The 22,747-nt window shown below is 47.2% G+C and overlaps 1 protein-coding gene across 1 annotated transcript in view; it reads left to right on the top strand.

The window, feature by feature from the left end:
- BPI (bactericidal permeability increasing protein) overlaps window positions 1-14,778 on the top strand; it is a 32,540-nt gene extending 17,762 nt beyond the window's left edge. The window contains exons 10-15 of the mRNA XM_036902303.2: window positions 186-353; window positions 1,446-1,513; window positions 8,987-9,029; window positions 11,716-11,779; window positions 12,849-12,925; window positions 14,440-14,778. Of these exons, the coding sequence (XP_036758198.1) occupies window positions 186-353; window positions 1,446-1,513; window positions 8,987-9,029; window positions 11,716-11,779; window positions 12,849-12,925; window positions 14,440-14,478 (459 nt within the window). The 3' untranslated portion in view covers window positions 14,479-14,778. The remainder of the gene's footprint in view (window positions 1-185; window positions 354-1,445; window positions 1,514-8,986; window positions 9,030-11,715; window positions 11,780-12,848; window positions 12,926-14,439) is intronic.
- The last annotated feature ends 7,969 nt before the right edge of the window (window positions 14,779-22,747 follow it).

A 22,747-nucleotide genomic window follows, 5' to 3' on the forward strand; every position in this document is an offset into this window, starting at 1 on the left:
GGGAGGGCAAGAGGTAGATGCATGTGGAGGGAAGGCAGTAGAGTGCCAGGTGCCAGTCTTTAGGATTTATTCAACAAGCAATGGGAAGATATTGGAGGCATTTATGCAGGGCCACCACAAGCCAGGATTGAGAAACATTTTAATAAAATCGTGTCTTTGTTGCTTGTCCCTGCTGGGGGCTGCAGGTGGCCAAGATGTTCCCCGACATGAAGATGCAGCTCCTCATCTGGGCTTCCTCCCCGCCGCACCTCACAGTGCACCCCTCCGGCATTGCCTTCACCCCTACTGTGGAGGTTCAGGCCTTTGCTGTCCTCCCAAACTCCTCCTTAGCCCCGCTCTTCCTGATTGACATGGTAAGCTGTTCCCAGGTGTGGGCAGATGGGGAGCCCCTGATAGGGCATAGAGCACTGCCCTTGAGTTAGGAGTATGAGTGTGAGTCCTGCCTAACTAGAACCTCGACTGTGTGGCTCCAGGGCCTGAGACCAGAGCCACTGCACTAAAATGATCCTGGTGTCTACAGCCATTCATTCTTCCAATTGTTCATTCAGTCCTTAGCTTGAAATATGTGTACTATTTCTGATTCATTCTCTCATCTCTTTGCTCATTCAATCATGCATTGTGTATTTGCTCATCCATTCCATATTTATTAGATTGCTAACTTGAGATACACTATATCTTGTCTGGTTCATACCTGCATTCATTTTTTCATTTAGTTACCCCTTTGTTCAATTGATCATTTCCGTATTTGTTCATTCATTCGTTTATCCTTTGTTCATCCATGCATATCTTTATTTATTCCTTCATTTGTGTGTTTAAGCCTTCACTTACTCAGGTTTTTATTCCATTGTGGATTTGTGTGTTCAGTCATTTGATCACCCTGCCGCTCCAGGAACATTTGGTGGCACCCACTGTGGCCACTGGAGGTGAGGGCCAGGCTCTCACCCCACCAGGAGGCACTCACAGGCCTTAGGCAGGCATGCTTGGTCTCAAGTTGAGACCTTTTCCTCACTTTGCAGATTAAGTGGATTAATCCTGAAGGGGTTGCCCAAGGTCATGCAGACAGTGGGCAGAAAAGCTGAGGTGGGAACCTTGGTTGAATGAATGAATGAATGAATGGCTGTGAGAACAGGGCTGGCCTGGACTCCAGCCCCAGAGTCTGGCTTACATAGCCCAAAGGAGTGGCCTGGGAACTCTGAAATGAACTGGAAGAGTGTGTATGTGGGGGGTGGGGGTGGGGGTGGTAATTGGTTGACAGTGAGGGACTCATCAACAAGCGCAAAGCAAAAGGAAGTGCCCCCCTCCTCCTTGGGTTGGGTGGGTCTGAGCTGGCAGGGCGGGCTTCTCTGCCGAGCCTTTGTGAAGCTCACCCTCCTGGGCTTGGAGGCCTGGCAGAGGCCCTGGCCCCTGGGTCAGGGGACTCCACTTCTTGGATTATTGCTTTGTAGAACATGAACATTTCTGTGGAAATTGGTGCCAGGGCCGACAGGCTTGTTGGAGAGCTCCGGTTGGGCAGGTAAGTGCACCTGTGGGGACAGGGGGCATTCTTGGTGGCCCTGTGCCAGCAAGATGCCAAGCACTGTGCCATTGCTTTCCCGTTCAGCCATCACATTTCAGCCTCTAATGGTGCAATGTGGGCACAATATCCCTGTTTTGCAGATGGTGAAACTGATGCTCAGAGATGAAGTGACCTGATAAGGCCACACATCACAAGGTGACTGGCCATCTCAGTTTGCCTGTAGTGTCCCAGTTTTAGGACTATAAGTCCTACATCCCAAGACATCCCTCAGTCCTGGGTCACTCATGGCTGGGCAGTACCAGCTGGTGATCCCCCTCCACACTGAACCACAGCAGCCCCCTGCCACCCCGTGTCCCCGGCCTTCCTTGGCACTTGGAAAACTCACTCAACTTCACACCCCATCCTTGTACTTCATCAGCCCTCTGCTCCTGGGAGGCTCTGGAAACCGTGGCTAGGTTTGAATCCTGGCAGAGGAGGCTGTGGCTAGAAGTGTGGGCTCTGACGCTGAGGCTGTCTGCATTTGAGGTGCAGACAAGAGTTTGGCAAGCCCCAAACTCCCCAAACCTTAGCTTCCCAGGCTGTAAAATAAGCCAAATAATTGTTCTTTGCCAACAGCTTTGTAGTGAGGCTCACTCAAGGTATTCATATGTGTTTGGGCCTCTGTCAAGCTGACCCTCCTGGTCTTAGAGGCCTGGCAGAGCCCCTGGAACACTTCAGGGATATAATAAGCACCCAATAAGCCAGAGACAAAGGGAAAGAGAGATGCACAGAGAAAAGAGACATGCAGAAATGGAAGGAGAAACAGATAGACACAGAGCGAGATACACAAGAAGGAAGGGAGGCAGGGGAGACAGAGCGAGACACAGTGAGAGCACCTTGCCAGCAGTTTCAGCCCCGAACAAGTTTGCTATGGATTCAATGAGACCGAAGAATGACAATGGAACATTTTTGGGGTGAAAGGGTTATACCCAACTTTATTCCCTTCGTGGCAGGTCAATCACTAGAATCCTGTCCACTCAGAGCAAGTACGCAGATGCAGCAAGCCGGTCTCTACCTCTGGGCCTCTCCACCCCTGCAGCCATCTCAGTCTCCGGCCTTGCACTGCCACCACTCCAGGCTCTGCTCTCCTGCAGCCCTGCAGCTCTGTAGCCATACAGCCCAGAGCACTGGGCAGAGCTCTTGATATGGAGTCAATAACAACATACTGCCCACACGTGTGTAGTGAGCGAGCCAACCAGGGCCAAGTGAGAATCCTGGCCATAGGAAACTTCACTTTCTCCACAGAAAGCAAAGGAATGAGACAGACAGATGGAGAAACACATTTAAGAAAGAGACTCAGAGAGACAGAGAGACTCAAAAGTAGGAAGAGGGAAAGAAGAACACAGAGATTAAGAGAAGGGGGGACAGACACTCAGAGAGAGTAGATGTGATGACCTCAACCTTTAGACCTGGCATCTACCTCTTAATCACACTCATGCTGTTTAAATTGAGTCTTGACCTACATTCCTGCCCATTTCCACCTTTTCTCTGGCATAGAGCCGTCTTCCTTAACCTGGAGATTGGCTCCTGAGGTTTACACGCTGCTAATTTCTCTTTGACAAGTGTTACTGCTTCAGATACCTGTGGATTTAATATTCCTTGAAATACCCATGAGCCTCTCAAGTAGAGGAGCCAGAGAAGATACAGCTGGGTGATGGCTGAGCACAGCCCTTCTAAAATATGCATGGAGGGGGAGTGGTGAGAGGCCATAGGGCAGGAATCTTGGGCTCCCAACTCTTGGTGAACAAGTGCAAATCTTCAAGCTTCATAAGGTATTGAAGACAACAGAGACCTGTTTGAAATTCTATTTGATAATTGTTTGCTGGGTAACCTTGGGCAGGTGGCTTGATCTCTCTGAGTGTCAGTTTCCTCACCTGTAAAATAGGAGTGTGGCCCTTGCTTCTTGGGGTGTTACAGGAATTCAATGGGATAAAGCACCCAACATAGTGAATGATAGGGCTCAATAAATAGCCACTTATTTCCCTCTTTTTTTTTTTTTTTTTTAATAATTATTTTTTATTGAAGGGTAGTTGACGCACAGTATTACATTACATTAGTTTCAAGTGTACAACACAGTGGTAGAACATTTATATACATAATTCTAGGTTCCAGCTATCACCCTACCAAGCTGTTACAATATCTTGACTATATTCCTTATGCTATACATTACATCCCGGTTACTTATTTATTTTACCATTGGAAGTCTGTCCTTTTTTTTTTTTTTTTTTTTGTGAGGGCATCTCTCATATTTATTGATCAAATGGTTGTTAACGACAATAAAATTCTGTATAGGGGAGTCAATGCTCAATGCACAATCATTAATCCACCCCAAGCCTAATTTTCGTCAGTCTCCAATCTTCTGAGGCATAACAAACAAGTTCTTACATGGAGAACAAATTCTTACATAATGAATAAGTTACATAGTGAACAGTACAAGGGCAGTCATCACAGAAACTTTCGGTTTTGCTCATGCATTATGAACTCTAAACAGTCAGTTCAAATATGAATACTCATTTGGTTTTTATACTTGATTTATATGTGGATACCACATTTCTCTCTTTATTATTATTATTTTTAATAAAATGCTGAAGTGGTAGGTAGATACAAGATAAAGGTAGAAAACATAGTTTAGTGTTGTAAGAGAGCAAATGTAGATGATCAGGTGTGTGCCTGTAGACTATGTGTTAATCCAAGCTAGACCAGGGCAATAAAACATCCACGTATGCAGAAGATTTCTCTCAGAACAGGGGGGGTGAGGTTCTAAGCCTCACCTCTGTTGATCCCCAATTTCTCACCTGATGGCCCCCCTGCAACTGTGCCTGTCTTAGGTTGTTCCTCCCTTGAGGAATCTTACCCGTCTCTGGCTAACCAGTCATCTTCCGGGGCCATACAGGGAAATGTGAAGTTGGTAAGTGAGAGGGAAGCCTTATTGTTTGAAAAGGATAGCTTTTTACTTCTTTGCATATTTATGCCCTGTGGCTTCTATGCCCAGCATTTGTCTTGAGGTATCTTTACCACTTGGAGGAGTTATGATACTCGGTAAATTTGATATGAGGCACGAATTCTATTTAAGGGTTGTAATTAGGAAGGAAGAAGAAAAGCTATAGAAGTAGCAGGCGGAAGAAAACATGGGAAGATTGATTATTTCTTTGACATATCTTCTTGTAGAGTAACTTCAGCATATATAGGTTTTAAGCTACTACTTAAATTGCGCACACACATTAACATAATAGGAGTATAGTTACATCACCAAAGCATATCTATAATTACCAGCCATCTCCAGTGAAACCAAGAAAACCATTAAGGCACCTTAGGCATTTGTGAAAACTTATCTATGATATGGTGGATATTGTCCAACTGAACTTGAACAGTCTGAGAGAAATCAGACAAATTAAAACAACCCATTCCTGGGGACTGTTCACATGCCATAGGTTCTTTTAACAGTAAATAGTCTGTAGTTGTAAGAGTTTGGAGCGCTACAATTTGCACTTCTCCAAATTCTTGATTGAGTTCCAACAGTATAGATCCAGTCAAATTTGTTGTTTTACTGTATGCACAGGCCAGCTTAGATATCTCCTTCCTCATTCCCATGGCAAGTCCAGGAACTGGTGGGATGAGTGCATCTACAGCTGTAGCAGTGCGTGGATCTTTGTTGGGGTTTTTTGATGATCATCTTCTGGCATGAGTCTTCCAGAGAGTGCAGATGTTGGAAGTTCTTTTTCATATCGTATCTTAGTTCATTTTCGGGGTAGCCCAATTAGGCTTTGATCCTCTGTATAAACACAAACAGACCCTTTGCCTACACTTTTATATGCCCTTTATACCCTTGTGTAGAACTCGTTGGAGGTTACCACACAGGAACTGCCCTTTTTTTTTTTTTTTTTGCTTTGTTTTTGGTATCACTAATCTACACTTACATGACGAATATTATGTTTACTAGGCTCTCCCCTATACCAGGTCTCCCCTATAAACCCCTTTACAGTCACTGCCCATCAGCATAGCAAAATGTTGTAGAATCACTACTTGCCTTCTCTGTGTTGTACAGCCCTCCCTTTTCTCCTACCCCCCCATGTATGTTAATCTTAATACCCCCCTACTTCTCCCCCCCTTATCCCTCCCTACCCACCCATCCTCCCCAGTCCCTTTCCCTTTGGTACCTGTTAGTCCATTCTTGAGTTCTGTGATTCTGCTGCTGTTTTGTTCCTTCAGTTTTTCCTTTGTTCTTATATTCCACAGATAAGTGAAATCATTTGGTATTTCTCTTTCTCCGCTTGGCTTGTTTCACTGAGCATAATACCCTCCAGCTCCATCCATGTTGCTGCAAATGATTGGATTTGCCCTTTTCTTATGGCTGAGTAGTATTCCATTGTGTATATGTACCACATCTTCTTTATCCATTCATCTATTGATGGACATTTAGGTTGCTTCCAATTCTTGGCTATTGTAAATAGTGCTGCAATAGACATAGGGGTGCATCTGTCTTTCTCAAACTTGATTGCTGCGTTCTTAGGGTAAATTCCTAGGAGTGGAATTCCTGGGTCAAATGGTAAGTCTGTTTTGAGCATTTTGATATACCTCCATACTGCTTTCCACAATGGTTGAACTAGTTTACATTCCCACCAGCAGTGTAAGCAGCATATAGATGGGTCTTGCTTTTTTATCCATTCTGTTACTCTGTGTCTTTTGATTGGTGCATTCAACCCATTAACATTTAGGGTGACTATTGAAAGGTATGTACTTATTGCCATTGCAGGCTTTAAATTCGTGGTTACCAAAGGTTCAAGGTTAGCCTCTTTAGTATCTTACTGCCTAACTTAGCTCACTTATTGAGCTGTTATATACACTATCTGGAGATTCTTTTCTTCTCTCCCTTCTTGTTCCTCCTCCTCGATTCTTCATATGTTGGGTGTTTTGTGCTGTGCTCTTTCTAGGAGTGCTCCCATCTAGAGCAGTCCCTGTAAGATGTTCTGTAGAGGTGGTTTGTGGAAAGCAAATTCCCTCAGCTTTTGTTTGTCTGGGAATTGTTTAATCCCACCGTCATATTTGAATGATAGTCGTGCTGGATACAGTATCCTTGGTTCAAGGCCCTTCTGTTTCATTGTATTAAATATATCACGCCATTCTCTTCTGGCCTGTAGGGTTTCTGTTGAGAAATCTGACGTTAGCCTGATGGGTTTCCCTTTATAGGTGACCTTTTTCTCTCTAGCTGCCTTTAACACTCTTTCCTTGTCCTTGATCTTTGCCATTTTAATTATTATGTGTCTTGGTGTTGCCCTTCTTGGATCCTTTCTGTTGGGGGTTCTGTGTATTTCCGTGGTCTGTTCGATTACTTCCTCCCCCAGTGTGGGGAAGTTTTCAGCAATTATTTCTTCTAAGATACTTTCCATCTCTTTTCCTCTCTCTTCTTCTTCTGGGACCCCTATAATACGGATATTGTTCCTTTTGGATTGGTCACACAGTTCTCTTAATATTGTTTCATTCCTGGAGATCCTTTTGTCTCTCTCTATGTCAGCTTCTATGCGTTCCTGTTCTCTGATTTCAATTCCATCAATGGCCTCTTGCATTCTATCCATTCTGCTTATAAACCCTTCCAGAGTTTGTTTCATTTCTGCGATCTCCTTTCTGGCATCTGTGATCTCCTTCCGGACTTCATCCCATTTCTCTTGCGTATTTCTCTGCATCTCTGTCAGCATGTTTATGATTCTTATTTTGAATTCTTTTTCAGGGAGACTGGTTAGGTCTGTCTCCTTCTCTGGTGTTGTCTCTGTGATCTTTGTCTGCCTGTAGCTTTGCCTTTTCATGGTGATAGGAATAGTCTGCAGAGCTGGGACGAGTGACGGCTGGAAGGACTTCCTTTCTTGTTGGTTTGTGGCCCTCCTCTCCTGGGAGAACAGCGACCTCTAGTGGCTTGTGCTGCGCGGCTGCGCGCAGACAGGGTTTCTGCTTCCTGCCCGGCTGCTATGGAGTTAATCTCCGCTGTTGCTGTGGGCGTGGCCTGGCTCGGGCAGCTGCTCCAAAGTGGTGGAGTCACATTGGAGGGGGAGCGGCTGGGAGGCTATTTATCTCCGTAAGGGGCCTCCCTGCTCCCTGCAGCCCAGGGGTTAGGGTGCCCAGAGATCCTGGATTCCCTACCTCTGGATTAAGTGACCCGCCCTGCCCCTTTAAGACTTCCAAAAAGCACCCGCCAAAACAAAACAACGCCCACCAAAAAAAAAGAAAAAAAAATTTTTTTAATTAAAAAAAAAAAAAAATTTTTTTTAATTAAAAAAAAAAAAAAAGGTGGTCGTTCGTTTTTCTTTATTCTGCGGTGCCAGCCTCAGGCCTCTGCTCACCGGTCTTTCTGCCCTGTTTCCCTAGTATTGGGGTCCCTATCCCTTTAAGACTTCCAAAAAGCGCTCGCCAAAACAAAACAGCAAAAAAGCAAAAAAAAAAATGGTCGCGCGCTTTTCTTATGCCCTCTGTCGCCCAGCCTCCAGTGCCTGCTCACTGTTCTTGCTGCCCTGTTTTCCTAGTATCGAGCGCCCTGCACTCTGGCCCGGATGGCGGGGGCTGGGTGTTCGGCAGTCCTGGGCTCCGTCTCCCTCCCGCTCTGCCTGCTCTTCTCCCTCCGAGAGCTGGGGGGAGGGGCGCTCGGCTCCCGCCGGGCCGGGGCTTGTATCTTACCCCCTTCGCGAGGCGCTGGGTTCTCTCAGGTGCGGATGTGGTCTGGATATTGTCCTGTGTCCTCTGGTCTTTATTCTAGGAAGGGTTGTCTTTGTTATATTTTCATAGATATATGTTGTTTTGGGAGGAGATTTCCGCTGCTCTACTCACGCCGCCATCTTCTGCCCCTCCTCTATTTCCCTCTTTATTTTAGGTCACTGTTAAAATGCAATAAAGGCTTTAAAGAAGAGACAGTTAATTGGCTCAGATAACTGATAAGTCCAAGGGTTTTAGGCAAAGGTGGACCCAAGTACTCGAATGATGTCTTTAGGCCTCTGCCTCTCTCTGTCTCATGGCTCGGCTATCCACTATGCTTGCTTCATTTCCCACCAGGCCGTCACCACATGGTGGCACAAGTGTCCACCAGCAGCTCCCTAATTTTTCTAGAGCAAAGAGAACACCTCATTCCCAGTATTTCCAGAAGTAGTCCTGGAACCAACTCCCATTGGGTCACACATGGGGTCCCATTGGATTAAAGGTCCCTCCTTGAAACAATCGCTGGTGGGGAGTGGACTCTGCCTTTTGGCCAGCCCGCCCCAGCACTAAGCACTAACATTGTAGGGAATGGGTGACTTCCCCAAAGGAAAAATCAGGGGGCTGTGACCAGAGGAAGGGGAATGGATATTGGTGGGAAAACCAGGCAGCATCCACCAGAGTGGCCCCTTCTGCCCTGGGCTCTAACACAGCTCAGGCAAACTGCGGCCTCAGCTTCCCCTCCCCTTCTCACAGGTTGCTCTTAGAACTGAAGCACTCAGACATCGGCCCCTTCTCGGTGAGTCTGAGGCCCTGGGTGTCTCCCCTTTCTCTTGAGATAACTGTCCTGAGGGTCACTCTGGCTCTTCGCATCATTTCAAGTGGCCTCTGGTTCGTTTGCATAAATTTGCATATGAAGGATTGCTGGGCGGAGCTTTGTGAGCAGAGAGACCTGAGCTGGAAACTCCGCTCAGTGCTTACTAACTGCGGGCCCCTCTGACGTTCAGACGTTCCTCGCAAACCAGAGATAATCCTTTCCACCTGAGTTAGTGTGGTGAGGTGTAACGTTAAATGTGCACAATCTGACAAAGAAAATCTGCTCCACAAATGTTTGTTGATTGAACAAGTTATACATTTTATTGAGCACCTGCTGTGTGGCAGGCACTGTTCCAGGAATGGACACATGCCAATGATGAAGACAGGGAAGTCACCCCTTCTAGCACCTTACATTGTCGTAGGGAAGCAGACAATAAGAAATGAAGATCATTCCAGTCAAGATCAATGCTATAGGAAAACAAAGTGGGGGTGGAGTAGAAAGCAGTGGGGAAGGTTGAGGGTTAGATCGCATGATCAGGGAAAGCCTCTCTAGGAGGCGATATTTGGGCTGAAGGAGTCAGTGGAGTGAAGATCTGTTGCAGGCAGTGGGAATAGCAGGGGAAAAGACTGTGTGGTGGGAACAAGCCTGGCACGTTTGGGGAGTGAAAGGAAGCCAGTTTGGCTGGAGCAGAGTAGCTAGAGGGCATAAGAGATGTGGCTGGAGAGGCAGGGAGGGCTGGCTTGCCCCAGGCCTTCTGGGCTAGAGTAGATTGTGCTCAAAGGGCATCGGAGAAGCCGGTGAACTGTTTCCTGCAGAGTGACATGATCTGGTTTATATCTTTATGAAAGATGCCCCTGTCTGAGATGGAGGGACTGGGTCTCGAGGGACAGGAGTCAGACCGTGTGGACTGGTGGGGAGACAGGTGCACTGTCCATGTGAGAGACCATGGAGCCTGGGACCCAACCAGGGAAGACAACGATGGAGGATTGGAGACACTTTTGAAGTAGAATTAGATGGAAATATACTTTGGCATTAGAATTAGACAGACATTGGCGAGAGATCTGATGTGTGCGGCAAGTCAGACGGTGGTGAAGGACTCCTAGCTTTTTGGCTTGAGCAGCTGGGTGACCAGCAGAGTTGGTAAGAGACGGAGAAGGGCAAGTGGGAGGGGAGGAGCAGGCATCTCCCCAGCCCTTATTCCGCTACCCAGAGTCACTGATCATCATCGAGTAGACTCATCCCTGCCTCCCATCCCTGCCCCAGGGCACAGGTGGTGAGGTGCCCACGTAAATATCAGCTCAGATGCTCTTCACAGCCACCCTGCCCTGGACGAGCATCACCCCCGCGACTCCCTAGAGTCATGGTACGGTGATTCTGTCCAGAGTGTCTTACTATACATGGCCTGATTCTCCCAGGGGCCTGCTGTGGAACCCCTGGAGAACATTTCCCTGGATCTCTGAAATGCACCCCCAAAATCACCACCTAGTGGGTACCTTGTAAGCAACCGAACCCTGAAGCCAGACCATCCCAACATGCCCTTCAAACCCGAAGGAAATCCTGCCAGCATTTCCATCTGATAAGATGACAATGAACAGCAGGACCCAAGGCAAATTCATTGTATTTTCATGGATTTCCTGACGCCAAGGCTGTGACAGCCTCTCACCTGAGTCAGTAACTAACTTCTGCTTCTGCAGAAAGTAAAAATTTAAAGTTCCCAGATTCATGGGAAGAAGGGCACCACATTTGATGAGCCCAGGGTATTACAGACTGGGGAAGAAAACTTAATTGTTCCAGAAACAGAAATGTACATATTTATAAGTTGTAAATGTCACCAGGCAATTATCTTGAGGGTGTTACCTTATTTTTGAATTTTATTATTACAAAAGCTGAATATATACATAATGGAACAATCAGAACAAAGAAAATAAAAACCATTCCTATTTTAGCCACTTAGTTATTAATTTGGAGTATATCCTTCCTGACCTTTTGCTGTGCTGTATTTAGTAATGAAATAGAATTTCATGGTTTCCACTGCCAGTTTTTTCTTGCTCAAAACTATATCATGAATATCTCAGTGTGGATAATTATTTCTACAGTACCACTCTTAACAGTTGCATAGTTTTTCCTAGAGTTGAAGTGCCCCAGATGATTCCCCAGTTGTTGGACATATAGGTTGCTGTTAATTTATTGTTTGGGTTAAATTTATAGCTCTGGTGAGCATCCTTACATCTAAGTTCTTGCCCCACCCTGCATCATTTCCTTAAGGTAAACGCGTTAGAGGCATGTGTGCTGGCCCACCAGGCACACACATTTTTAAGGCTTTCAGTGAAATTGCTGAATAGCCCTCAGGAAGGTTGAACCACTTTGCCCTATAGCCTGCAATATCCACGAGGATGCATTTCTTACACAAAGGTTTTCATGTTAAATACTCTCTGGTGACCTTCGTCCCCGTCTTGCCCCTTACAGTTTAGAATGTGCTTTAAATCTGGAACCTTTAGAGCACAAATGATCATTTCAGTGACCTTGACGGGGCTGCAGAGTTTTCACATCCTCACTGTGGCCATCTCTCTGCAGTTCCCGGCTCTGAGGTGGCCCCGGGTGAGAGGGAGGGTGACAGAAGCCCGATGCCACAGTGCCCTGACGTGGGTCCTGTCCCTCTGACTGCCAGGTTGAATTGCTGCAGGCTGTCATGAATTATGTCGTGCCCACAGTTGTGCTTCCTAAGGTGAATGGTAAGGAGCTTTGGGGAAACAGTTGACTTTTAGTCCTCGGGAAAGTCGGTGGGGTGAAGTCCTAGAGCCGCCTAATACCTGGCCTCTGTTGTGCAGGCTGCAGGGTGGTCCCCTCAAACAAACCTCAAATGGCATCTGACCCAGAAAGGGATGGATAAAGGGAAATTCTCATGGGTTGAGTTCCTACCACATACCCATCCATTACTTCATCCAATCCTAAACCCCATAAGATGGGGGATTATTAATATCTCTGCTTTTCTTGGGGGAAATTGGAAGATCAGAGACGTTAAGTGACGTGTTCTGAGTCACAGAGTAGGTGAGAGATGGAGCTTGGATTTGATCCCAGCTTTGAAGCCACAGCCCTTGGTTTTTCCAACACTGAGAAAGGGCAGCTAAAGGCTTACACTCCCCACATCCGCAAAGCCCCTGATGTTTGCATAGCCAGGCGCAGGAGTACAAATAGAAGCCCACATATCATGCAACTAGAATTTTTGGAAATTACAAATTCAGACAACAAATTATTATATAGAATATAATGTATCCTCCTGTCTTGACAAATGTGGCTCCATAATAACCAGGGAAACCGGTATGACTTTAGAATTCTCTGGAGTTCCATGTAGAATGAGATGGTAGTGGGGAGCATGCTCTTGACCACTGCCCAACTCTGGTTTCATCCTAAACATTGAGAGGCTTTGTGTGCACGCGAGTAGATATCCCCAATCCCACGTCCGCGGATGTCTCCCTTGCAAGCATCCACCCCCACTGCCATTCGGGCCTCGTGTACACTAGCAATGCCATCACCTGCAGAGGAGGATGGTCTTGGGGACGAAGCCTACACAGGTCCTGGATGTGGCCCTGGGGCTGATAGCATGGGAATGTGCAGGTCCCAGGACCCTGAAGCATGGTGGAGGAGAGAGTGGGATGCTCCAGGGCAGCCTGCACACACGTGCCAATCCCTACCTAGAGCCGGCATACTGGTTCAGGGAGGCCACCCACGTGGCTCTCTTGGGTCCTCTGCCTGACCTCTACCTTACCCATCCCTGGCCCTTACCTTCTCTCTCCATTGCAGAGAGGCTGCAGAAGGGGTTCCCTCTCCCACTGCCCACCCATGTCCAGCTCTTCAATCTGGTGCTTCAATCTAAGCAGGTGAGTCCCAGAGGTCTCTTTTTGCCAAATCTCCCCCAACAATAGCAACCCTTTGCCAAGAAGCTTCCTCTGTGCAAGCCTGGGATCAAGCTTTCTACCTTTCCAACAGTCCTGCAGGTGGGTGCTGTTAATGAACAGAGGGGAAAGGCCAAGTCTCAGAAAAGCCACACAGATATAAAATGCTGTCCAACATTAAAGCCAGGTCCCTGCTTTAGCTATTGGATGCATCATTCCCACACTACACTTGGTGAAAATAGAACTCATTTGGTGGCCATCTGTGATGGCCTCTTTTATAAGGTGAATGCATTTAAATATATGACAAATATGGGTTGCATGCCTTCCTCTGCATCCAGCATCATTCTAACCTGCAGGGTATAAAATGTGGTCAGAGTCTGGTGGATTTAGATACCAGAATGGGTGACCATCTCTTGCTTTCCCCTAACCTGACCTTCTCCCCATCCCCACACCCACACCCACACCCCTAGTATCTGAGACTATTTCTCTGTCCTTGAAATACTTTCTCTTCTTAGCTTCAAGACTTCCTCTCCCGGCGTCCCAGCCACCTCTCCCAGCCCTTGCAGACTCCTTTGCTGGTTCCTCCTTCCCCTTTCTTCACTCACCAGTGGAGTTCTCCAGGGCTTCTGCCCAGGCCTCTGCCTTTTCCCCACAATTGACTTTGCCTGGTCACTTTCATCCACTCAGGTTAACAGCCATCTTTGTGCCACCCAGTGACCCAGACACACTTCCAGTTTCTACAGTCCTGAATGTTACATTTGCTGGCTTCCTCTGTATCTGGACCCTGAGGATTCTTAAGACCCTCATGTCCCAACAAAGCTGATAATTCTGCAAGAAAACTATTGCATTTCTTGCCTTGGCTTTCCTGATAACCTTGTGGCCCTCATGGGAATCTCCACATCACCCAGATTCCTTGCTGCCCCTCACTCCCAATGTCTAGTCAGTCAATCCCCAGTTCTATAGACCAGGGAAGCACTGGGGCTAAGAGACTGTAGAAAAATAGTTGGCAGAGCAGAGGAAACTCATCCTCCATGTTCCCCACATTTTACCAAGTTCATCTATTGAAAAAAAAATGACCCATGGCACAATTTAATTTCTTAATTTCTGAAAATTCTGAGTGAAGGGCAGGAAGGGGCAAAGAGAAGTGGTTTTGTAGCCTTGACTGGACCAAGAGCTCTCCTGAGCTGCCATCAGGCAAGGATGACAAATGAAGGCTTCCACAGCAACCCGAACCTCTCCACATCTGAGAAGGAAGCAGCTACCAGGGAGGCTGCTGACAGATTCATAGGTGTTGGCAGCCACAGACAAGCAGACCCCAGCACAGAGACCCCGAGTGGCTACCACCTACCCCTGCATTTCTGTCAACAGACAGGCCTTGCTCTGCTCTCTCCTTCCCAATAAGCAGGCTCCCAAAGTTTCCTAAAAACCCAGTGCCCCACCCCCACTCACAAACAAGGGGTGCACGTCCAGCTGATGACAGCATTTCCATCTCTCCGTAGGATTTCCTGCTGTTTGGTGCAGATGTTCAGTACAGCTGAAGTCGCCATGGGGGCTGGGGGCTGTCAGCTGCGCCAGGAGGTGAGCGACTGTCAACACCTGTTCATGACAGGCCACCTTCCTCCAGGCATCCCTCTCCAGCTCTCACCAGAGAGTTTTGTCAGCTTCTCTGAACTCAGATCATTGGAAAATTGTGTGGTGTCTATTTTAGGGATTATGGGTGTCTTTCAAAAGCCAAGACTGCACAGACATCTCGTCCAGGAATTGCATTTCAGTTATAACCACAATATTTCTATTTGTGCTTCACCCCTTGCCCCCCAAAAAATGTTTTGTCTGAGGAATTCTGTGTGATGGTATTGTTTCTTGTTTTATATTCATTCATTCATTCATTGGCTTGAAGGGCCAGTTTCCAGCACAATCACCTGTTTCTTCAGTTAGTTTCTTGAGCCTCCAAATGCCTTCCTTAGCAGAAAGTCCCATTGTCCCTTTTTGAGACACCCCTCATTCCATACAGCCCAAGAAGACTTGGGGTTTACTAAGTCCAAAGGGAGTTTACTCAGTCCAAAGGGAACTTGCTTCCATGTCAAGCTGGTCTGTGGAGTGGATCCATCCACTGGGCTGTTGTTCCTCATATCGCCGCTCGGTGTCGCTGTTGAACAGTGATTCAGCATAGCCCATCGCCTTGCTATGTAATCAATCCAAGGTGACTGTTGCTCCTGTCACCACCACACGGTGTCGCTATCCAGCCAGTTTTCTTAACCACACTTGGGCACCAAGGTGATGGCTCCACTACTCCACCTCTCCTGCCCAGCCACTGGTCCCAAAGCAGAACAATGTATTGGAGTTTTTAGTCAGTCACATCCTCGGCTGCAATTAGCACTTCCCCTTGACTCTCCAGGCTGGTATGGAACCAGATCACCAGCCCAGACTGTCCTTGGACTCTTGGTAAGTCTCCCCGGGGGCTTTGCACCATTGACTGGCCTGGGGCATGAGGAGTGGCTATCTCAGGCCATTACGTGGGTCCTGGTAAGCATCGTACTTCAAGTTGATTAAGCAGTCCAGGCAAACCCTTCAGCTGTTGACCTGTGGTCTGAGACCAGAGGATAAGAAAGAGTTTGAAGTAGGCAGTGGGATACGGGAGGACACAACCGGCTTTAGTTTTTAAAATGTTTTGTTGTGACTTCTGACAGCATTGGAAGGTCAAGAGTGGAAGGAAGTGGGCACAACTTAGGACTCTGCTGTCATTCAGATTTCATTCAAGTTGGTTAGTAAAAATGGAGAGAAGCGTCTGTACTGAGGAAAAGCAGATGAAAGATATTTTTAATTTTAATTTTAAAGAAAAATGCACCTGCTTCTGCTAACATCCCTGATTCTCTGTTAAGTGGAGGTAGAGACTCTGGGGCCACACTGGGGAGGGGAGGGACATCGCTCAAGCACAGCACATGAATGATTTCGTGTATTCCTCACAGCATTTTCTGTCCCCAAAGGTGGAAATTGCTCAATCCTTTTAGACTGAGTCACTCTCCCGGGATCACACAGCGGCAAGTGGCAGAGCTGGGATTCCCACCCTTTCTGCCATCAGAGCTCACACTTCTTCTACCTCTCCCAGAAGTCAAATCCTTATCTGCTTGGGGCTGAGCGTATTTTAGGCAAGACTACTGTGTTCAGTTGTACAGGTTGTACACTGTAAAAAGGCACCAGGCTGAAGGAACAAACTCCTTTCTCTAATCTGCCCACCAAGAGAGTATATCTTTTTCTATTTGCCAAAGGCAAATGGAAGCACTGAATAGGGACAGAAAATCAGCCTGTGAGGCTGGAAGGAAGAGAGCAAGTGGGAGCATAGCATGGGATGAGGCTGGGAGACCTGGAAGACTATTAAGGACTCTGGACTTTGTTCCAAAGAAAATAACTGGATAATTTTGAGCAGGAGAACAATACAATCCAATTTACATTTTTTAAAGACCCCTCTGACTGTGGAGGGAAGCATAGCTGGTAAGTACAAGGACATAACCCTGTTCTCCCCGACCCCCTCTTCTTCTCCCACCATTCTCTTTGGGTATAGTTGGCCCCCTCCTGCACCTAGCCTCTACTTTCCAAAACATTCAGGCAGCCCCTGCCCCACTCTCTACAGAAAAAAAATGCAATTATCTCTTAGACCTAAAGACTGGTGAGTGGAACACACTGTGCCCTGTGGACGGCTCCCTAATGGCTGAAAAATAGGCAGTTGTTTGGAGGTATGATTGGAAGCGCATCCCCCAGGACACTCCAAATTATCTGCCACGCTGCCTACGAAACCACTATTTAAGCAGCTTCTCCCTTTAGGCCAAGCATTGCCCGCTCCAAATGACCGCTAAAGGGTATGGCATCTCTTTGGGGGCTGTTGAAAGTGTTCTAAAATTAGATTGTGGTGAACGTTGGCCAACTCTGTCCATATACTAAAAACCACTGAACTGTACACTTTTAATGGGTGACTGTAACAATATGTGAAATATAGGCCAATAAATCTTTTTTGTTGTTTTTTTTAAAGGATTGCCTAAAAGCTCACCATTGGAGCAGTGTCCCTTCTGAGTTAAGCATTGCCCTGTTTGGGTTCCTTTAGGGAAAAAAATGCTGTCTTATGAAATATGAAAGACGGGACCCCAACTGAGGCAGAGAAAGGGTACAATGTGTCACAAGGAGATAAGCCACTGTGTTCACCACTTTGCTACATCTGGTCAGTGGCCATGAGTGGCCCTGCCCTGGGCCAATCTCTTCATATTATCTCACTGAATCCTCATGACTCCCCTCTGAAGGTAGATGGAGAGTCTGAGATTTAGAGAGGCTGTGTGTCCTGCCCGAGGTCACTGAGCTCAGTGTTCAGAGCTTGGCCTGTGGAGTCCCCCGGCCCTGATTTCAACTGCCAGCCTAGCCCCTCATGTGCTGCACAACTTGCCAAATATCACTTCACCTCTCTGGTCCCATTTTGTCTTCTAAAAAGTGGAGCTGAAACACTGCCCTCCTCTTTGGTGTGAGGTTGTTGGGAGGAGTAAGTGGTATCGTCAGTAGGTTCTTGGCATGGTGGTTAAGAGCAAGAGCTGTGGTCCCAGGCCCCATGGGTTCATATCCTAGCTTTGCTATTTACTAGCTGTGTGACCCTGAACAATTAACTCTTTGGCTTCAGCCTCCTCATCTGCAAAGTGAGGAGCGTAATAGTAACTACCTCCTAGAGATGTTATAAGAATCAAATGTATGTGAAATCTGTGATATAGGACCTAACAAGTAGTAATCAAAGAAATCAAAGTTCTAGATATTAGTAAGGCCAGTAATTCTCACTATTCTGTAAGGACTATACCTGGCTTGCCATAGTTGTGTTCCCAACGCCTGCCATACAGTTGATACTCAATAAACATTTATTAAATGATCTAGATTTTGAATTTACACTTGTGTGACTCAAAGTCCCTATGTCATTATTTTCAAAGGATGATCTAGGGCTGCCTGCCTGGCTGGGCCTGACCCCAAGAATCAGAACCACTGAAATGTGGCCAGAAATCTAGGTTCATGGATGGACTCACAGTGCGACTAGTCCTTCCCCCTCCCTAGGTCTCAATTTCTTTGTCTGTAAAAGCAAGGGCCCTCTGGAATTCCAGGAAAGCAACCCAATAAAGTGAGCTCTGGCAAATATCAAGAATCTTTTCTTGCTGAGAAATTTTGATTTTAACAGAAGCTCCTTAGGGTCCCCAAACCTATTAAGGCTACTGCCAGGATTTTAGATGCTGCCAATTGTAGAGGCGAGGAGTGGGTGGAGGGAGAGATGGGAGGGTCCTCAAGTTCCTTAGAGTCTCCCTGGGGTGAGGGGCTGTGGGGTCACCCTGTTCCAGAGGGTCTCCTAGCACCCCAAGTAGGTGACACAATCTTCAAACCACACTGAATCATCACTAGAGTACTATTTTTCTTCTGTAAATCCACATGACTTAGGGCCCATGTGTATGTGTACAGATCTGCAGGTGATGGGGCTGGAGGAGGGGGTCTGCCATAAATATCAAACTCTCAGCTCCATATTACCCTACAGAGATCCGAATTGCAGGTCTCCATAACCTGGTTCTATTCCAGCTAGAGCCGATGTTCTCAGGAGTGTGGGCGGCATGGCAGAAAAACACCCTGACAATAAGAGTGACCAGAGTTACAGAACCACTGAGCTTGAAGGGAACTTGGAGCTCAGGTAATCCCTTGTTCTCAAAGCATGGTCCAAGACTGGCCCCGTGTGGGAGCTTGTTAGAAATGCAGAGTCTCAGCCCCCAAAGGAACTGATGAGGCAGAATTTGCACGTAACAAGATTCTTGGTGCATATATATACCACCTCTTCTTTATCGATTCATCTGTTGTCAGACTCCTGATGAGTGGATAAAGAGTTATTACCATGTCTTGGCTATTGTGAATAATGCTGCGATAATCATGGACATGCAGGATCCTGCGGTAGTCCTATTTTTAATTTTTTGAGGAACTTCCGTACTGTTTTCCGTAGCGGCTGCACCAGTTTATGTTCCCACCAGCAGAGTACAAGAGTTCCCTTAGCAAGGAAGTACCCACATCAAGGGCAAGAACACCCATATCAAGAAGGTGTGTACACACACACACACAAACACACATGAAATGGAATATATTTCAGTCCTGGAAAAGAGGGAGAATCTGCCATTTGCAACAACATTAATGGAACTTGAGGGCATTATACCAAGTGAAATAAGTCAGGCAGAGAGAGAAAAATACTGTGTGCTATCACTTACATGTGGAATCTAAAAAAAAGCCAAATTCATAAAAACAGAGAGTAGGAAAGTGGTTACCAGAGGCTGGGGTTAGGGAGCTGGGGAGATGTTATTTAAGGGTACATTCTTGGAACTGGTAGATAAATAAGCTCTGGAGATCTAATGCACAGCATACTGATTAGAGATAACAATACCATATAATAAACTTCAGATTTGCTAAGAAACTAGGTCTGAATTGTTCCCACCACAAAGAAGGGATATGATAACTATATGACCTGATAGAGATGTCAGTTCACACTATAGTGGTAATCGTATTGCAATATAAAATGTACACCTTGAACTTATACCTCAAGAAAGATATGTTTAAAATAAATGGGTAAATAAACAAGCTCCCTGGGTGATTTGAGAAATGCTGTCCTGGTTCAATGGCTTCATCTGCATTTGCGGGGAAGTGAGGATCAGAGAGGGGCCTGGTCGGCCCCATGTCACCCAGAGCCTCTGCAAGGACTCAGGCTTCCTGCAGCCAGTCCCTCACACCTCACTGCTCCGTGTTCCTGCGCTTGCTGCTCCCTCCTCCTAGACTGCCCTTTGCTCTCTCCCACACCAAACCTCCATGTGACCTTCACGCTCCAACAGGATGTCACCTCTATGCAAAGGCTTCCTCGGTGGCCCCCAGAGACATCCTTGGTGGCAGAGCATGGGTTGCTGTGTATTCTCAGTTCTGACTTTTGCAGTCTGCTGTCCCTACACAAGACCTGTAGAGACCTTGAAAGAGAATTTAAAGCTTTACACAAGAGGAAGGCATTTGCCACAAAAGATCGATAAGTGCAGAAGAAATGCTCAGTGTGCTAATTGTGTTGACCGAGGTCCAGGACTAGGCTGGAGAGCAGAACCCAAGGCAGATGGCTCTTGGGATTCGAATGAAGGCACTGTTTATAGAGTTGGGGAACAGGCGTAAGACACTGGCAAAAGATGTCAAGCCCCCAGGAACGATTGTCCTTAGGCTTGAAGCTGCAAAGAAAGGGGCTGGAGTATCCTGGGCTGGAGCCAAGGGTTTGGGGACTGACACACCCACTACCAGAACGGAAAACCAAAGCAGAGGGAGCAGACATGTGCTCTGACCCCTCTCTCCTCCTGACCTCTGACCTCCTGCTGCACCGCCCTTTGGCTGAGCCCACCTGTAGAGGAGGAATCGAGTCACCAAGTGCCCAAGGTCATGCAGTGGGTGTGTCAGAATTCAAACCCAGACCATCTGGCCCCAGAGGCCATGGCCATCACCTGATGCTGTTTTCTGCTTTATGTTCAGTCACACTTCCAACAATTACCTATTCTATGCTGCTTAGTATTCCAGGCACTGTGGTTTGCAAATTGTGGGTTTTCCAAACTCTTTCAATCAATAGTTTTGTAACGACAGTACAATAAACACCACTCTTGTTAAAGGGGCCAGTGTTTCATTGCTGTAGACCTGGTGACAGTGGTAGTTATCACTGCCAGGGAAGCGGGTGGACAGCCTGGCAGAAGAAAGGCCCAGGGTCTGAGCAACACTGGGGTCCCAGCAACACTGGAGTCCCGCTGCTCCCAGGAGCCTCTCTGGGTCCTGGGTCACCAGCACAGACCTTGAGCCAGGGGCTCACCCCTGGGCAAGTGGAGACTTGCCAGGGGCCCAGGCGGCACACTGGTCCTAAGGTCGCTGCTGTGGGAATTCCTGCCCCTGCCAAGGGTCCCCAGCCTAGGTCATCCTCAGCGTACCTCCAGAAGAAGGGTGACATCTGTACCCCCCAAGACCCCCTCTCCAGACTGTGCCCCCCACTTTCCTAGCTGGAAGAGCCGATGGGAGTTCCCTGCTCTGTGTCCCTCATTTTACACAGGGAAACTGAGGTACAAGGAGGAAACAAGGTTTGCTGAGGCCCACATGGCCAGGCAGGTGCTGAGCCAGCTCAGAACCCTGGTTTCCCAACTCCTAGCCTAGGACCCCTACCCACTCCACAGCCTGAGCCCAGGAAGCAAACACCCCTGGCAAACGAGGAGCCGCCTGCGGGCGCTTGCCCACAGCCAGGTCTTTGTCCTTGCTCTCTGCCCAGGCTGGAATGGCTCTTCCAAAAGCTGGCTCCTTCTGGTCCTTAGGGCCTTGCCTCAGCATGTTGCCTCAGAGAAGCCTTCCCTAACCATTGTTATGGAACGGCATCCACAGATCTGAGTTCAAATCTCTACTGGGTGACTATGGCCAAAATCATCCAGTGATCACATCACCCTGTGGAGCCTCAGTTTCTTCAGCTCAAAATGAGACTGGATGCCCACCTTCCAGGGCTGCCTCAGGGCTGAGAGGCAGTGTGCATAACCGGCACAAGGGTCTAGAATGTAGTAGGAGCTCTGTAAGTATCAGTGTCCTGCCGGGTCCTGCCTAACGCTGGCAGGGTCACAGGGCTCAGAAGGCTCAGTCCCACCCTCAGGAGCACGCAGGCTGGTTGGGGGACAGAGGACCCCCAACAGACCTCAGCCTGATGGGTGGGAACACAGGGGTCCAGAGGAACAGAGAGGCCCCGCTATAGGTTTCCCTCTGCCCAGCACATGAAGTTCTGATCTTGACCCCAATTCCAGTGCCTTTTATGACCCACTGGGAAGAAACTGTTACTCCCACTTCATTCAGTTTGTTAAGGCAGTCATAAAGTCCCACCCAATTTCAAAGGACTCCACTTTTTGATGGAAAGGATATCAGAAAATCTGTGGGCATATTTTTAGAGGACCACAATTATGAAAAATCAGAGAATAGTTAATGCTATGATGGAGAAAGTATGGAAGATTCTGGGACCTCAGAGGAGGACCTTTCCCTGACTCAGGGAAACATGGCAGTGATCAGGGAAGGCTTCCTGGAGGTGGGGGAGTGCGAAACAAAGCTCACAAATATAAGGAGTCCTGAGGGAGGGTCCCTACAAACTAAGCCAAATCCTTACTATAAATTTTGTTTTCAAAAATGAAATTGTGTTATCTTTACTTATTGCAAATAAAATATATCTCTAAGAAAATTAAAAATTTAAATGCCAACAAACAAAAAGATTTTTAAAACACTCATAATCCTGCCCATCCAGCCAGAGACAATCCCTCATAACTCCTTGCTAAAAATTTTTCAGATCGACAAACATGGGAATAGGCTGAAGAACGTTGCTATGTGGTGCCATTGAAAACTGATCCCCATGAACATCTTCCATATCAATAAATGCAATTGTTTCTGCAGCCCTGCTTTAAGTGTATCGTATTCAATCTGACCCATGCCCTTTTGTCAGACACTTTAGGTGGGGATCTTCTCTTCCCTTTCCTGTTTCACAGAGCACACCAGTGGGCATCTTGGTGCAGTGACATATTTGCACGCTGACTTCGTTATGTACTTAGGGTCAAGTTCCAGAAGTAAAATTGCTGGGTCACTAGGCATACAGGTGCTTAAAGATTTGCCAAGTTGTCTTCCAGAAAATCTTACTACCAGCAGGGTTTGAGGAAGCCTGTTTCCCCATGTGGGGCAGGGCGGGAGGTGGGGGAGATTTCTTTTTTAAATAAACAAGAGTCAAGGATAAAGAAG

This window comes from Manis pentadactyla, chromosome 5, assembly GCF_030020395.1.
Source record: "Manis pentadactyla isolate mManPen7 chromosome 5, mManPen7.hap1, whole genome shotgun sequence".
Classification (NCBI taxonomy): Eukaryota; Metazoa; Chordata; class Mammalia; order Pholidota; family Manidae; genus Manis; species Manis pentadactyla.